This window comes from Rhopilema esculentum, chromosome 19 (assembly GCF_057945365.1).
Source record: "Rhopilema esculentum isolate cy_ngs chromosome 19, ASM5794536v1, whole genome shotgun sequence".
NCBI classification, from domain to species: domain Eukaryota; kingdom Metazoa; phylum Cnidaria; class Scyphozoa; order Rhizostomeae; family Rhizostomatidae; genus Rhopilema; species Rhopilema esculentum.
The window spans coordinates 5667619-5682504 of record NC_142833.1 but is presented as its reverse complement, the minus strand read 5'-3'; the positions used below and the strand labels follow the sequence as shown (position 1 = coordinate 5682504).

The 14886-nt window shown below is 32.8% G+C and overlaps 2 protein-coding genes across 3 annotated transcripts; one reads left to right on the top strand and one right to left on the bottom strand.

Moving 5' to 3' along the window:
- The first annotated feature begins 31 nt into the window (after positions 1–31).
- LOC135688282 (uncharacterized) lies at positions 32–8202 on the top strand. Its single transcript, XM_065205060.2, has 6 exons — positions 32–271; positions 870–936; positions 1323–1386; positions 2031–2182; positions 2639–2733; positions 3218–8202. The coding sequence occupies exons 1-6, from the start codon at positions 71–73 to the stop codon at positions 3284–3286; spliced, it is 648 nt and encodes a 215-aa protein (XP_065061132.1). The 5' UTR covers positions 32–70; the 3' UTR covers positions 3287–8202.
- LOC135688279 (succinate dehydrogenase [ubiquinone] iron-sulfur subunit, mitochondrial) lies at positions 4630–13277 on the bottom strand. Of its 2 annotated transcripts, none has more exons than XM_065205057.2 (10): positions 13185–13277; positions 12128–12199; positions 11661–11719; positions 10628–10713; positions 7880–7937; positions 7358–7430; positions 6987–7100; positions 6395–6523; positions 5434–5529; positions 4630–5043 (listed from the first exon to the last, which is right to left on the bottom strand). In XM_065205057.2, exons 1-10 carry the CDS (start codon positions 13236–13238, stop codon positions 4960–4962), a joined length of 825 nt encoding a protein of 274 aa, XP_065061129.1. In that variant the 5' UTR covers positions 13239–13277; the 3' UTR covers positions 4630–4959. The 2 variants fall into 2 exon arrangements, with proteins under 2 accessions (XP_065061129.1, XP_065061130.1); XM_065205058.2 differs by lacking the exon at positions 13185–13277 and adding an exon at positions 12948–13103.
- Positions 13278–14886: the final 1609 nt, after the last annotated feature.

Genomic DNA, 14886 nt, shown 5'->3' with positions numbered 1-14886 from the left:
GCCATAAACCTCTCATTCATTAATTCAATTATGTAACCTCGTATCAGCTGAACTGAAAATTTTGGCGTCAATGTCCACAGCAATGGCGAAAGAAGATAAAGAGACAGAAGAGCCAATCTTCCACAGAGGACAGCCTCTTCAAGGGGAATCTGTAAAGGAAGAGTCTCAGTGGAGTGAGAGATGCTATGGACTTTGGCTGCGAGATGAAAAAGAATATGGAGGGACAGCTGAGCCAGTTTGTTTAGGAATCAACATTGTCCATATCACAAAGGTATAAAACAATTATTGCCCAGCATACCTCTGTAACTGAAGGTTTAAGTACAAACCAGTTGCCCAGTTTCCAGATTAATCTCAAGTGGTAAATTTCAGAAATCCAGGTGCAGGTTCGTTCACAGACAATGTAAACTTTTAGGAAAAACGGTGTATGGTAAACCCACTGCCCCTCTGAAATGTAAAACTTATTAAGATAAATCAGACAGATACAAAACTCTAGCTTGATCATATGTTAAGTTCGTGATCCATCAGCGAAGATTGAAACTTTGCATTCTTGTCGAGTAGCAATTCAAGACCATAAACAAGAAAGGGATGGTTATGAAAGTTGTGACCCCTGGTGTCACATATAATCTGCCCAGCTTTTATGTGACAAATTTAGTGGGACATTTCCAGTTTACAATCAGCTTATGTTGCCTTAAGTTTTCAAATCTAGTCCATTACTAAACTACAAATTTGTCCTTTGATTTCCAAGCAGCTCTTTCAAAACAAGGTTTGTTTACCAAATACCTCTCACTATTATGTTTGTACTTCATTGTAATGAATGTCAAATGAAAATTCCAAACTGCATTGTATAGTGGTACTACAATTCCTTCTAGAGGGTGCTCAATTCAAAAATAACACCTTCAAGTACAAGAGGAGTCCAAATAATAATTGAAGAAATGGGTATGCTTCTTTTCATATGCAAAGTATCAAATCACAGACAAAAAATTATATTCAATTTTTCTGTTATTCGGCCATGGTTAGACCATGGTTCCATTTAAAATTCTTGGCATACCATGGTTGTACCATGGTCAGTTCATTGCCAAACCATGGTTAACAATGGTGCAATGGTTCTGAATGTGATTCACTTTAGACGCTTTTAGCTACTAATATCAAAGTATATCAATCTCCAATTAAACAGAACTATCAACATAATTTTTGATTTTCTTGAGTAAATGCAAACAGATGATAGCATCATAATAGGTGTACTAGCAATTATTCAATCAAGTTCTTTGTCATTTGCTCAGAAATCTAAATAATTTATTTACCCTGTTAAATGTCTTTTTAAGCAAATGAAGAAAAAACACAGATGTTTAAAACAGATGAAAATATTGGCGAAGATGGAATGATAGCGTATGTTTTTCTGTTTTAGGGAGTTTTACCCACCCACTTTTTAATTTGTAGAAATTTTGAAAAATATGGTCATTTGTCATTTGCTTTGTTTACCAAACCATTTTGTTCAAATGGATTCAGAAAGATGCATGTAAGAATTGATGATCCCTACCAATACTCAATTAGGATTCAAACAACATTTGGTACACTTTGGTTTTGTTCCCTTTTTGTTTCGTTGATTGGAATAGATAAGTATAGTTTTATCAGTGTATTTATTCATGACAAACAAGGGAATCAATATTATATTGGACAGTAAATAGTTCTTTGTTCAACTAACTTTATTCAACTTTATTTCATTGTGAATTATAAGCTCTCTCGTTGTCTACCCTTACTACCAAAATATGAGATAAAATATGGTTTCTGTTCAACACTGAATTTTAAGCCCAAAAACTATATTGTTATTTCTCAGAGCAACAGGTTAACATTCAATTTGATGGGTAAGTCTCTTTGTGGTATAGCGAACTCCAAGCTTATACACAAAATCTATTGCAGCATGTTATCTGTTTATGGTGTGTAAAATGTAGAATTTTCTGTATTGTTTTTTATGTGTATTAGAAGACATTTTGGCAAATATCTTACATAGTATTTGTATATCCTTATTAAAGGTACAGAGCTCCAAAAATAAAAAGGCCAAAAAAAGATGAGACAACAAAGCAGCCAACATTGTCTGATAATATAATGGAAAACTTCAAAGCAAAGGCTGCAAACATTAATAAAAGATACGAAAAATACACAAATGATCCTGCTGCAGTAACAGGTTGGTTCAACGTTTAAAACAATGCAAGATCATACAGATTAGAAATAATAAAGGAAATCTTCATTCTGATGGAGCCCTGTATGAAAGGATACTATATTGTTTGGCTTTACTATATCCTTAGTGTCTAGGCTCTCTCGGCTAGATTCCATTTACAATTGATTGATCCCTGGCTATTTGTGTTGCTCTGACCTATGGGTTATTGTTCCCATGTTATTTTCATAAGGTTTGTGGAATTTTTATAGACAGCCTTAAAAAGTATCCTCAATTTCAGGTTCAAATTGTTAAATTTCATAAGATGAAACCTCTACAAAATTTCAAGGAAGTTTTTTTCTGGTTATTTGTTGAAAAATTCATAAGTTATTTTACCCACACACAAAAAAATTATTTTTAAATAAAGAAATTCATGATTTTGAACTTTTAGCTAGGAGTTATTTTCTTCATTGTAATTTTTTCCAGAAATATGGTATGAGTTCAAAGATGGCGCATATCATCATTATGAAACAGGGAAACGACTCCTGAGCTATGTCAAACCATCAGAAAAATGGTTACAGGTTAGTTTCTGTTTTTTCAAATAGCTTTTGTATATTTGTTCTTTAAAATGTGGTCATGAGTTACGTGTTTTGCAGTGCACAGTACTAACTGAATTTTTGTATCTTTTGCAAAGCTGGCTAGGCAAGCAATACTAGAAATAGGTAAATTGAACAGCAAGTTGTCTGTACATGATGTCTGTACGGCTATTCTCAAGGCAAACCATTCATTGGATGTAGTTTTTTTATAATACTTTGATACCTCCAACAAACTTTTGCTTTCATGTCATGTCCAAATTTTGGATTTAAATGGTTTTTTTACTAATTGGAACTTTTTTCATACAGCCTTTAACAATGTTTTTTAACTTTGTTCCTGTATAAACTTAAGTATTGCCCTGTATGTGGCTTTTGGTACAAATAACAGTCATCTTGAAGCATAATCTAACTCATCTGGAACCTCAAGACATTTCTGTAAGATACCAATGTTATGAACAGGCTTTCATTTTAGATGAACACCTTTTGCAAGCAACATTTTGAAGATGCAGTCAATTGGTTCAATGAAAAAAGTGGGAAATGAAAATATAGTTTGGTTTAAAGCCTTGTAATGTACATACTTATATCGTTATGTGTCTTGTTACTGAATGCTGCTATGCAGAATTTGAATAATGATGTATTGAAAATTTAATTTATTGGTAGACAGTAGTAGTGTGTGCCTGAAATAAAACATCGAAAGGCTGTTTATGTAACAATTAATTGCAGCATAGGAAACTGACTGTTTTTTTATATTAGTATTGGCATTAAAAAATTGCTATCCTCATTATCAGACATGATTAATACATATTTCATATCTATAATCTTCTGCAAACCTAAAATTGTTACAGCACAGGTATTTTAATGTTCACATTCTTTCTCTAGAACCATTTTTTGGCTCTCCTGTCTGATAATTTTGGCGAATATTCTAGTACTTTTCAATCAAAAACTTTCGCTTCTTCCTTTCACAATTTTATTTCCATATCTATCTTTCTTAATATCTTAGAGCAAATAAAATTAGCATGCTATCAGTGCAAGGGTAGCTTTCAGGGAAAACTCAATCAGCTGGATTTCTCCTAAGTAAAGTTTCTGTCAGTTGATACAATACTATGCCAAACTAATTTTGGCTGCCTTGCATGAATATGAGGATGACAGACCTGTGTAAAAAGGTCAGCATTTCTATGTGTGTGTAGATGTGTGTAGCAGGAAAGCAGATAATAGTTTATTTAAATTAAGAATAGCAAAACACAGAAATTAAGAAAAGGAAACAATGCAGCTAAATAAGCACTTATCAGCATCAAGTATCTAGTTTTAGTTGAAGGAACAAAAGTTGTTTGATGTCTTCCACAAGAAACAAATGACTTGGGGTCCATATTGAACTGTGCAAAAGTTACTGATGCTGATTTTATTTAGTCACATTTAGTAGAAGTTGCACAAGAAGGTATCATATTTGAATGCTTTGATATTTAACTGGCTGGCTGGGTCATTGAAAAGTTTCCTGGATGTCTGGAAAAGTTTTAAGAACTTGTAAACAAATAGTTATGATAACTAAAGTTGTTTTCCTTGAGTTTCTGTTATCACTTTTAACATGAGAATATGACAATGTTGTCATAAAATCAAAATTATAGCAATAATAAGTACAAGGTTAATAGAAATCCACTTCACTATGCTTTTTAATATTTGCCTTGCCTTAAGCAAATAAGCATCTTTCAAGGACAAAGGCCTCCTCAAAAGTACCCCCTCAAGTAAACCCTGGTTAATAAATTCATTTTTATGAATAAGCCCCTGGAGGTTTACTCAACACTTTATGATATATGTATACATCCTTTTTACCTAACAGGATAATTTTGTCATTGGATTGCAAAGGATTGCCAAGAAATAACAAAAAGATTTCTGTTCTGGATGCATAAATGAATGAGATTTTTTATTAAACACACTTCAACAAATAAACTTTATAGAATTGTTAACATTATTAACTCACTCAGGAAAAAAGCGATGTTAATTATATACATGCACATTTTTAACCTTATGTTTCAAGCAATTTTTATTTCATAGATGGAAAAAGTCTACTGAGACATGCCCTTGTAACTAAAATCCTCCACTAAATTTCTTTACTCATATGCTTAGTATATTAAAAAAGAATTTAAATAGCAAGACTAATTAGGCAGCAATAAAATATCAAGCAGATTGTGCCAACAGATTTGACAATATCCTCATATATTAGTTGGTAGAACTTTTTTTAGTAGGCTGATCAAGTACCATCATTTTCTTTATTTCACCAATGGCAAGGCCAGGATTGAGACCCTAGAAAAACAAAAAACTAGTGAAAAAGGGGCTTTTTCTTGATGAATATGTAACACTTTGATTGAGCTTAAACAAAACTAAAAACTGATGACAACAGGATTATGTGAAGTAGAAAAAAGTACTTGTGATCAAATTAAATCATTACATTTTCTGTCTATTTGTCTTTATTTTGCCAAAGTGTATATTTTCCTGTTTGTAGCCTATAGTTTTAAAAATAAAAATTTTCTGGTTTTAACTATTACTACTCTTGGAATTATTAACTTGTTCAAATGGCAATAGAAAAAGAACTAGGGTAAATTGGAGAGACCAATCTATTTTTACAAAATAAAAAGATTGGGAACCAGTGTTACAGCCCAAATTCAATGTATACAGCAAGCATAGAATCCACACCTTTGGACATGTTTTGGTACAATTCATAATAGTATGACATCTGTAAACAGACCAGTGGTCGTTTAGCTTTGATAATCTTTCCTCTTGAAAATCATCCTGATACAAAACAGAAAATATAAATTGCTAAAAATATCAGTAAAATATAATTTCAAATTGCAAAGGCATTAATTGATAGCTGTCAGTTAAAATGTATATTTGTTGCAGAGGAACAAGCTCCATTCCCCAAGACAGAGCAATCATCTGCAAAATGAAATGGTGACAACTCATGGTTTGTCAAGCAGGATATGTGAGCCATTGGTCAGTTTATCAGGGATTTCATTAGTTTACCAGCAAAAGGCAGTCGCTTACTCACCAAACCTTCACCACCTACTTTCACCTTCACTACCTACTTTCACCCTCACCCCTACTTTTAAATGGGAGCATTCTACTTCAAAAATTAATGAAAACCTTAGTTAATAATGCAACATTAAACATTTGCTAGTTCTCCTCAATTGTCAGAGTGAGCCGCAGATTCTTAAGCTACCAAAAACTCATTGCTCTCCTTAAAATCAATTTCTCTTTGCTTCTATGTTTTTTATGAATTATGTTACTGTTACTTTCTTAAAAAATCAAGTATAAGAAGCCCTTTCCTCCTTTTCCAATGAATGCCTGTATAAAAACAGCAAGTTTTGAAGAATAAGCTTGAAATTTTTTTAAATGATGCAGTGATTCAATTTTGAATAGAAAATATAGTTTTTAACTTAACTGATAACAATAAAATAATGCATCGAGATGGGATTGAACTTTACATGACCCAATCAACTAAAATTTTGACATATCATTCCTAATAGCCATACAAATGTATCAAACCGAAGTAATAATTCCTTAAAAATACCGACAAATTCTTAACATGGCAGTACACAAATTATATGATATTGCCAATCCTCTCTCGAGTTAGGCATATATTTTTCATCTATCTTACCCTGCTGTCAATCATCCATCTATAAGCCTGCATTAATGCTGCAGGTCCAAGGTATTTGTCTCCATTCCACCAATAACTTGGGCATGATGTAGAGCAGCAAGCACACAAAATACATTCATAGAGTCCATCCTAAGGTTTGCATAGAAATTGGTGAATATATGCATGCAAACATCTTGAAAATGTTGACAAGGAAGGTAAATTTTATTTCAGGCCTGTTTTAGGCGAGGAAACTTGTTAGGAGCAGCAGAGGTTTTTTAATCCTTATTTCCATGAAGCTATGGCTTTGAGTCTAGAAAGGTAGTCATCCTTCCTGAGGACAAGTTCGGGAAACTTAGAATCCTTTGTAAGGAAGCAAAGGAACTAAACAGGAATTATGAAACAATACTAATATGTTTTCATTGGCCTTTCTCAGGGGCTTTGCCCACAGGACTGCCATATTTTTAAGGGTTTTCTATGACTAGCCTACAGGAATAAATATTAGGTTTCCAGAATTGGAATACCCAAATGATTTCAACATATCCTTATCAGATAAATTGTTGAAAAAGACAAATTCTGGTAAAGCTCTACAGCTATATTCAAAAGGAATGCTTACCAATTTCTTCCTGTCTTCAACTGACTGATAGTTTTCCTTTTCTGATGTGTTTGGCTGTTTCTGCTTCAAATAAGGCTCAATTGATGCATATTGTTCATAAAAATTGGTCATGTCCTGGAGAAAAAATTATTGATAAACAAATATATAATTACATCATAAAAGAGGAACATTTTACGTCTACTGCCATTTTTACTTTTACTTCTACAAATATAATAATGCTAATTAAAATGCTAAGGATAACTGCAATCATGACTGAAGGAAAATTTGAGATGAACAAGATTATAGTAAAATAATCTTAGGCTTAAAGATTTTACAGGCAAATTGACTGCAAAAATCAATGTTTTAAATCTGCAGGGCTTGAACATACTTACAGGGACAAGGTCTTTCACCACATACATATGTGGGAGAGGGTAGATCTTTGTCTTTGCCTTGGTATCAATTTTGCTATAAAATAAATGGCATTTTGATATGAAAAATTCCAAGTTTTGCAGAAATATTACATAAATATGCTAGCTTGCATGTTGTACAATACAATATGACATATAACTTTAAAATAACTTGAAATTTCGCAAGGAAAAGAAGTGAATATAAAATAACTATGTTTTGAGTTACTTTGCAGAAAGACTTTGCAAAAGCATTTTCATCAACAATTGTAAATTAAATTGTTAACTCCGGATTGATTTTCTAAGAATGATAATATGTTGTCATATCTTTTAATGAATAATCATGCAAAGTGGAGCAATTTAAAAACACTATCTGATAATATTTGACCTTTTCAGCAGACAAATTTAAGAATTTTTTCAACTTCCAACTGCACTGCAATTACATGCACACCTATGCATTGTTTTTTTGCAAAAGACATAAGAAATACTTAATAAAGATAGACTGCATACCAGATGCAAGCCAATGTATTCAGTCCGTTGATATTCATGGAACAAGAGCCACAAATACCTTTAAAAAATATAAAAATGCATAGTTTGTTAGCCAGTACAATTTAAATGCACTTTTCAGTAACCCACAAATAAAACACATTGAAAATAACCTAATGCTAACAAACATAACAGCTATTTGAGAATATAATGCTTAACTTAAATTTGACACATTACTCTTGCATGGCAATTGCAATCAGATATATAACTACGAAGACAATGTTTAAGGTCATTCTTAAAAAGCTTTTTTATTGCAGAGAGACAAATTGTCAACATATTGTCAACATCTTGACATCATAAAAATTAAGACACCAAGACAGTTTGATGCGCGTATTAAACTATACTTCAACATTTGCTTTGAAGCAAATGGTTTATTTGTGACACCATTAAAGGTGGGTTTACGTTACCTTTTATATTGGAACAGAATGATCAGTAACAACCCTGTAAAACCCTTAAATGATGGAAAAAGTTTTATGTTATCTCTGTCATTTCTAATTCGCTTAACTGTTGTTAATAATCCATGATTGAAGATGTTACTCCCGGTAAAAATATGTGCTCTGTAGCTCTTCATCATAAGATAAAAAACTACAGCAAAACTTAATAGCAAAACCTAGCAAAAAAAGAGCTTTGTTTAAAAAATAGCCATTTTTTGTCTACTTTTTCATACTCTTTGAACTTTTTCACACTAGCCAGTGCTAAGATTTAAAAAGAAGTAAGCTTGAATGTTTCTGGTACAATTGGGCCTCCACAGTTAGTTTCAAGATGGCACAAAATAACAGAACATGACATAGTGAAGTATGTTTTCCTTTTAAGTCCCCTTCAGAGTATAAACATTGGATAATGAATGAAAGAATAAACTCCATCATTTTGTACTAGCACCAAGTTACTCTGGATCTTTTGTCCAATCTATTTTCTAGGCCAAGCTGTTACTCATTGTACATCTTAGACAATGAACAATTTCTTCAATCAAATTCTCATGTCCAATTCAATATATGTCTTCTATCGTTGGGTCATAGTAACCAAGGTAAAAGTAGAGGCATATTTAAGATAATTCTAGGCACAGTAACTAACAGAATGGTATACCAAATTTCTTTGCAATTTTGTCTGAAAATTGCAATTTTGCTCTGTAGAAAAAAAGATGAGCATGGCCCCTGCCCCCCTCCCCCTGCCTCTTGGTCTTGTTGGTCCTGCATTTAAATTGTTCTTTTGGGCAGGGATGGAAAAGGTCCGGCAGCAACGCTGCCAGGAAATTTTTGGCAGAAATTCATTGCAGGAAATTGTTGATGTTTGCCAGGAAATTTTTAGCGTGAAATCTCCATTGCTTGATTTCAATATGAACATCAAATTCTTGTAACAATATTTCTACGGAATGCTGTTTTCTTGTGATATACATACATACTGTATAATTTTTGTTTTGCACTACTAACAAAAAGCGAAGATTAGCTTTCAATCATCTGGTCATATAAGCGTCTGTTATGCCAAATTTCCGTGCATGATTTTCAGCTACTAATTTAATTCCAGCAAGCTAAAACAAAGTTCATTCCTTTTTTTACATTAGCCATTCTATATATGTAAAAACACTTTAAGACAGCCAATCTCGTTACGTCAATTGTTTTAAAGGTGAACATGCCCCAAAACCTGTGTGGATGTGTCCATTATTATTCGTATTTTTCTACTGGCATTCGCATACATTTTTCCTCACTTGCTTTATAGAATGTAAGCGTTTTGGTCTTAAATCTTTGCCTCTAGTACCACCCCTGATTTAAAACATTTTTTTTAACCATTGAAAAATAAAATAGTATTCTTATATGTTGTATGAACTACTAGCTTTGATGATAAACCCACCCAGAGCAAGATGTATAGATATATCAATACTTATAAAGTATCTAGTTTGCTAGTACTGATATGAAATTTAATCAAAGTTATTATAGATTTTCAGATCTACTTTCTTTAACCTTGAAAACAAACTTTGTGTATCGTGCTTGATCACGTTCTCCTTGATCATCTAATACAGTATAAACAAAATGATTCCTGTTCGAATAGCTATGATCAAGACTGCAGGACCAACAATTAGTTCTTTTTAGTGTGACAGTTTGTTTTTAGGACAAATTTTTAAACAAATCAAGCAACTTGAAATATCAATTTCAGTGGCTGGAAAATTTCTTGAAGCTTCGCAGGAAGTCTTGAATCTTTTATTTTGCTGCCAGGAAGAAAAATTCTTTTTCAAGGCCTGCTTTTGGGTTTTACCTTGTAAATTTGAAAAGGCTGCCTCATGCGCAACTACAAAGTTGGTTGGTTTATCTAATAGGTTTCGTTTTATAGATCTATTTCTATTACATTTCAATTCTTAAAGGTGTAACAGACAGTCAAAGGCATATCTCAATAACAGAGATCCCAGCTCTGTCTCATATTTGTCCTCTCTTAACAATTCAATAAAAACCATTTGATGCATGAACAAAGCAGGCTGGCTAAATTTACTTTTTAAATTTGAATATTTAACCAAATTGCCGGTGCCTTTCTTTTATTCACGCATCATTTCAGGAATTAAGCAATAATCATGTTTTGGATGATTTTTGGCTTTTTATTCAGTGAAGAAGGTAAATTAACAAAGCAAACATCTTAAAATATGCTTAAGCTTTTATCTGACACATTTCACACAGTTTAGCAAATCAGAATATATGAAATTCTAACATGAACAAAATCAATACTGACCTTCACGGCATGACCTTCTAAAGGTTAATGTTGGGTCAATCTCATTTTTTATCTTGATGAGTGCATCCAACACCATCGGACCACAGCTAAAAATTATAAATAGCAAACTTAAATATATCACCAATGACTTTTGGCTAGCATGATGTTACCTGGACTGGTGCTACTTGAAGTTATCTGGAGCTTTAGAGATTATATCTTTCAAGTTAAGCTACAATGTAATAAAACTACAGAACTTTACAAAAGAATTAGTTTCGCCATGATTTTGAGTTGACAGAGAGTAGTAAAACCACATTTTGAACAGTACCAGCAGCCCAGAAGATTAAATCCTAGAACCTAAAAACCTAGAAATAAAATGGTGGTCATGCTTTCAAACATAAAAATTCTCTAAAATGCCATTATAAACTTCATTGGCAGAATTCCTAATTGACTGATTTTACTAGAGTTATCCCAAAATTTTTCATGAAGAAGAGTGTAACACATTATGCAAATAAAAGGTAATAGGCCGGAACAAAGTAAATCAACAGCAAAAATAGAACTCAATTTTTTAATTTGATGTTAGAATGTATTGGATTTTATTGCCTTCTATCTAAACTCATTGCTGGATTCGCATAATACAACAGTAACCTTTCGTGCATTGCTACCTTCTTACATACTCAAATAAAGTCCTTTGCTAGAAACTCAAAATTAAATCTTTTGGCAAATGTATCAGTAGGGCATTATTCCATGCAAAAAGCCACCCTTCATCTGAGTTGCCCGTTAAGTTTAACATTATACAAAAATTGAGCTATCTGGACGAAATTGCTACCAAACAAGGCACAAATCAGGAGAGATTATAAGATTCTGATAAACCATGGACTCAAGAATTACAAAAAGTGTTGCTGAAACTCTATACTGCTTAAACTTCTGATGCTTCTTTCAAATAAATTTAAGACCAATTTTTACATTCCTACTTAAGCCCCTAGTGTTAAAATAATAACATAACTCATTTCAGTATGCATTACATGGGTATTTTATCTGATAAACAAGTACTTACTCATCCAAGTTGACCTCAAAATCTTGCATTCTTGGCTTATCTCCTGGCTTTTCTGGATCCTAAAGGCATTTATAACAACCTTTTTATGAAATAAATAAACTAAATTCAACGCATTTCAATGTTCTGGTGCATTTAAATTTCAGAAAAAATCAGCAATTTGCCAACCAGATCATTCTTGGCTATGTAACTATAAGATATCTAGGAACATAAGACAAAATATCTCAAAAAACTGTTTAAATAACAAAGAAACAAACTTTTGGAAAAATATGTGAATAGAATTGGGAATAAGATTTTGCAAAAAAACCTAAAAATTTGGTTGGAACAAAAACCAAATGTTTATTTTTTGAAAAATTTTTCTTTTTCTTTTTTGAAATATTTCTCTTCAGGATAAATAAATGTTTTGTTATGAAAAAAATGGTAATCAGGAAATATTAATATTCTACAAAAAGTGGCATGTAACAACCTACCCATCTGTAAACTGAAAACGTTTTCATCCGAGGTGCAGCCTTAGCTGCAGTCTGGACCTCCCTTTTGATAACCTGACAAATAAAATAAAGAAACCATTATGTATGGGTGCAACAGATAAAACACACAAGCAGCAGTTGTGGTTCAGAATTAAATCACATCAAAATTCATATGGCAAGTTATTTAAGAGCTTAAATAATGATAAAATATATCTAAACATTGCTTGAGCTCTTAAATATCATAATTGGTAATAAAGAAGATAGACATCATAAAATCCAAAGCCCATTTTAGCAACCATGCATTATGTTTTACTCACTTAAACTAAGTGTCTTAAATTTATAAAAACTTTAAAAACAGAAATATTATAGCTAATTGTTACTTATGTAACACTAGAATACTCTGTACAAGTAATTGCAAATTTCACAATATGGCTATTGCAACAAGTCTGATCCATGGTTGAAGTTGATAAATGATTTTATCTTATTTTGGATCTAATGATACTTATTAAGATTGTTATTTAGAATCTGGACTTGAACACACTGTCTTGTTATGTAACATATACATACGGCCTATTGGCAAATTGTGTCCTGCATTGCCACACCAGAAACATCAACTTTACAAAGTGAGAGTTGTTATAAAAAATATTCATACAAAGTTACTTAGATAATCTACATTTAAAATGCACTCCATAAGTACATATCATAGCTTTTGGCCTCTAAATTAGCTCCAGTTTGTTGTTTAGGTAATAAGCAAGTTTCGTAAAATGGACCGTTATGAAAAATAACATAAAACCAAAATAAAATCATAAACCTGACTAATTACCGAAGCAGCGAGATTTTGTAATCTTTGTACTCCAACCTTTGATGCCATTTCACCTTATAACCAAAACTCAAAACAGCTAGACAAGTAGAATTTAGCTTAGGCCAGTCTAGATCTGACAACGTTATCTGCGTCGATTAATATGATCGAATTTTAATCAAGAACATTTTAAATTGAGAAGAGTTTCATAATTTTTTGAATTATGTAACAAGATGGATTAACTGACAAAACAATACATACATTTGACGTAGATAGTTTCAGTAAGCCACTGCCGTAAAGTCTGGCCGCCATCATGAAATGTCCGATAACTGGGCGCTACTCTGTTGCATAACTTCAAGGCCTCGCATCGGGCCATCTGTTTTTCTGTTTTTATTTGGGGGGGGGGGGGGGGTGTCAATCTGAAGGGTGAAAGCAGCGGTAGTGTTCAGCGAAGGGACTATATGTACTGAATTATGATATAGTTTATCGTAAATGTGCACTAGAATTTTATTTTCTTGCGACTAAAATGAAACAGAGCAAGTGTCTTGTTTGCGAAGCATGACAAGAGAAGGTGCATCGAGATTTTCAAAATATGCGTTTCCTGCAGTGGCGTAGATAGGAGTATTCAAAAGAGGGGCTAGAAGTTTGGATTTTCCAACAAAGATCTACATGTGTTGTTATTTTCGTAAGTTTTAAAGCGAATCCTAATCATCATAGTCTGCCTCTTTACAATAATAATAACAGTTATTTAAAAATTTTATACAGGATATAGGGCCGCATCTACGACTGTTGGGGCCCTGGGCCCAAAGTTGATTGGGGCCAATTAAAATATACCAAAATAAATTGTGTTGCGTGCATAGTACTTGGCTAAAGGTAATCATAACCAACCATTGTGACCACGCCTTTTATTCAATTCTTAAAATGGAATGCATTACTTTACGAGGCCTCCTAGCTCAATTTAAAATCAAGAGCACTTTAAATATTTTCAAAATTTTGCTCGGGGCCCCCTAAATCTAAGAATTTTAGAGGGCCCATAGGTAAATGCGTCACTGATAGGATATAAATTCCAATCTTACGTACATTGTTATTAATGCAGCATGTATCCTGTCAAAAATAAAAGTAATTACAAACTTAGATGAGTGATAAAAATTATTTAAATTACATTTATTTAAATATTTTGTTAAAAGTTCATTATATGGCTCATAAGCCTCGCAGCTCGACGATTTAGAATTGATTGTAGATTTTCGTCCTCCATCGACCGAAAACTAGACTTGGTAACTTTTAATTTTGCCTTTGGGATTTTGAGCTGGTGTTCTGTTCAGGTGCTTTGATATGTAACATGATAACATCCATACTGTCTATAAAAACGAGCCGTTAGATGACCTAAGAGAAAATCAAGAAACAATTGTATTGAGAAACATCGATACAAAACAAAGAAAATCAAGAAACAATATATTCTGCTAGCAATATTTCTTTTGGCAGTTTTGAACGTTAAATAATTAAAAAACGCCACTTCCCTCCCAGGATAAATATTTCCATCTTTTTTGGCAATAAAACGGTAGCATCAAGATTATTGAGGTGCCTTCTCTCGAAGCAAGAAGTCCCATCAAACGCCGTAGAGCATGTCAAACAAAATACAAAATGTAAAAATAGTAACAATAAAAGATTTTGAAATCGCGGTGAAATTTTAAAAAAATGGTTATAAAATAAGTTAGGGGCCCTTTTTGGTCGGGGCCCCCTAGATCGAATTAAGGTGCCCTAAACTGTGTTACGCCACTTGGGGTGTGCCAAATATGGGGAATGAAATGTGTAGTCGTGTATCTACATTTTTCACCAAAAGGGTAAGTAAACAAGCGCACGTATCCATAAACTTACGTTCAAGTTCACAAAGTATTGGGACACCTTCGAACTTTCGGAGACATGTTATGCAATGGAATTTCTAATCCTCTCTCATCAAATACGA

What these genes read in the sequence shown, in the direction of transcription:
- LOC135688279 (XM_065205057.2), bottom strand. Translation starts at nt 13,238, where the DNA reads ATGATGGCGGCCAGACTTTACGGCAGTGGCTTACTGAAACTATCTACG. An exon ending in TGAAACTATCTACGTCAAAT is followed by an intron (nt 12,200 to 13,184) that starts GTATGTATTGTT and finishes TTTATTTGTCAG; the next exon opens with GTTATCAAAAGGGAGGTCCA. An exon ending in TTTGAGGTCAACTTGGATGA is followed by an intron (nt 10,714 to 11,660) that starts GTAAGTACTTGT and finishes TATAATTTTTAG; the next exon opens with CTGTGGTCCGATGGTGTTGG.
- LOC135688282 (XM_065205060.2), top strand. Translation starts at nt 71, where the DNA reads ATGTCCACAGCAATGGCGAAAGAAGATAAAGAGACAGAAGAGCCAATC. An exon ending in GGCGAAGATGGAATGATAGC is followed by an intron (nt 1,387 to 2,030) that starts GTATGTTTTTCT and finishes TCCTTATTAAAG; the next exon opens with GTACAGAGCTCCAAAAATAA. An exon ending in TGATCCTGCTGCAGTAACAG is followed by an intron (nt 2,183 to 2,638) that starts GTTGGTTCAACG and finishes AATTTTTTCCAG; the next exon opens with AAATATGGTATGAGTTCAAA.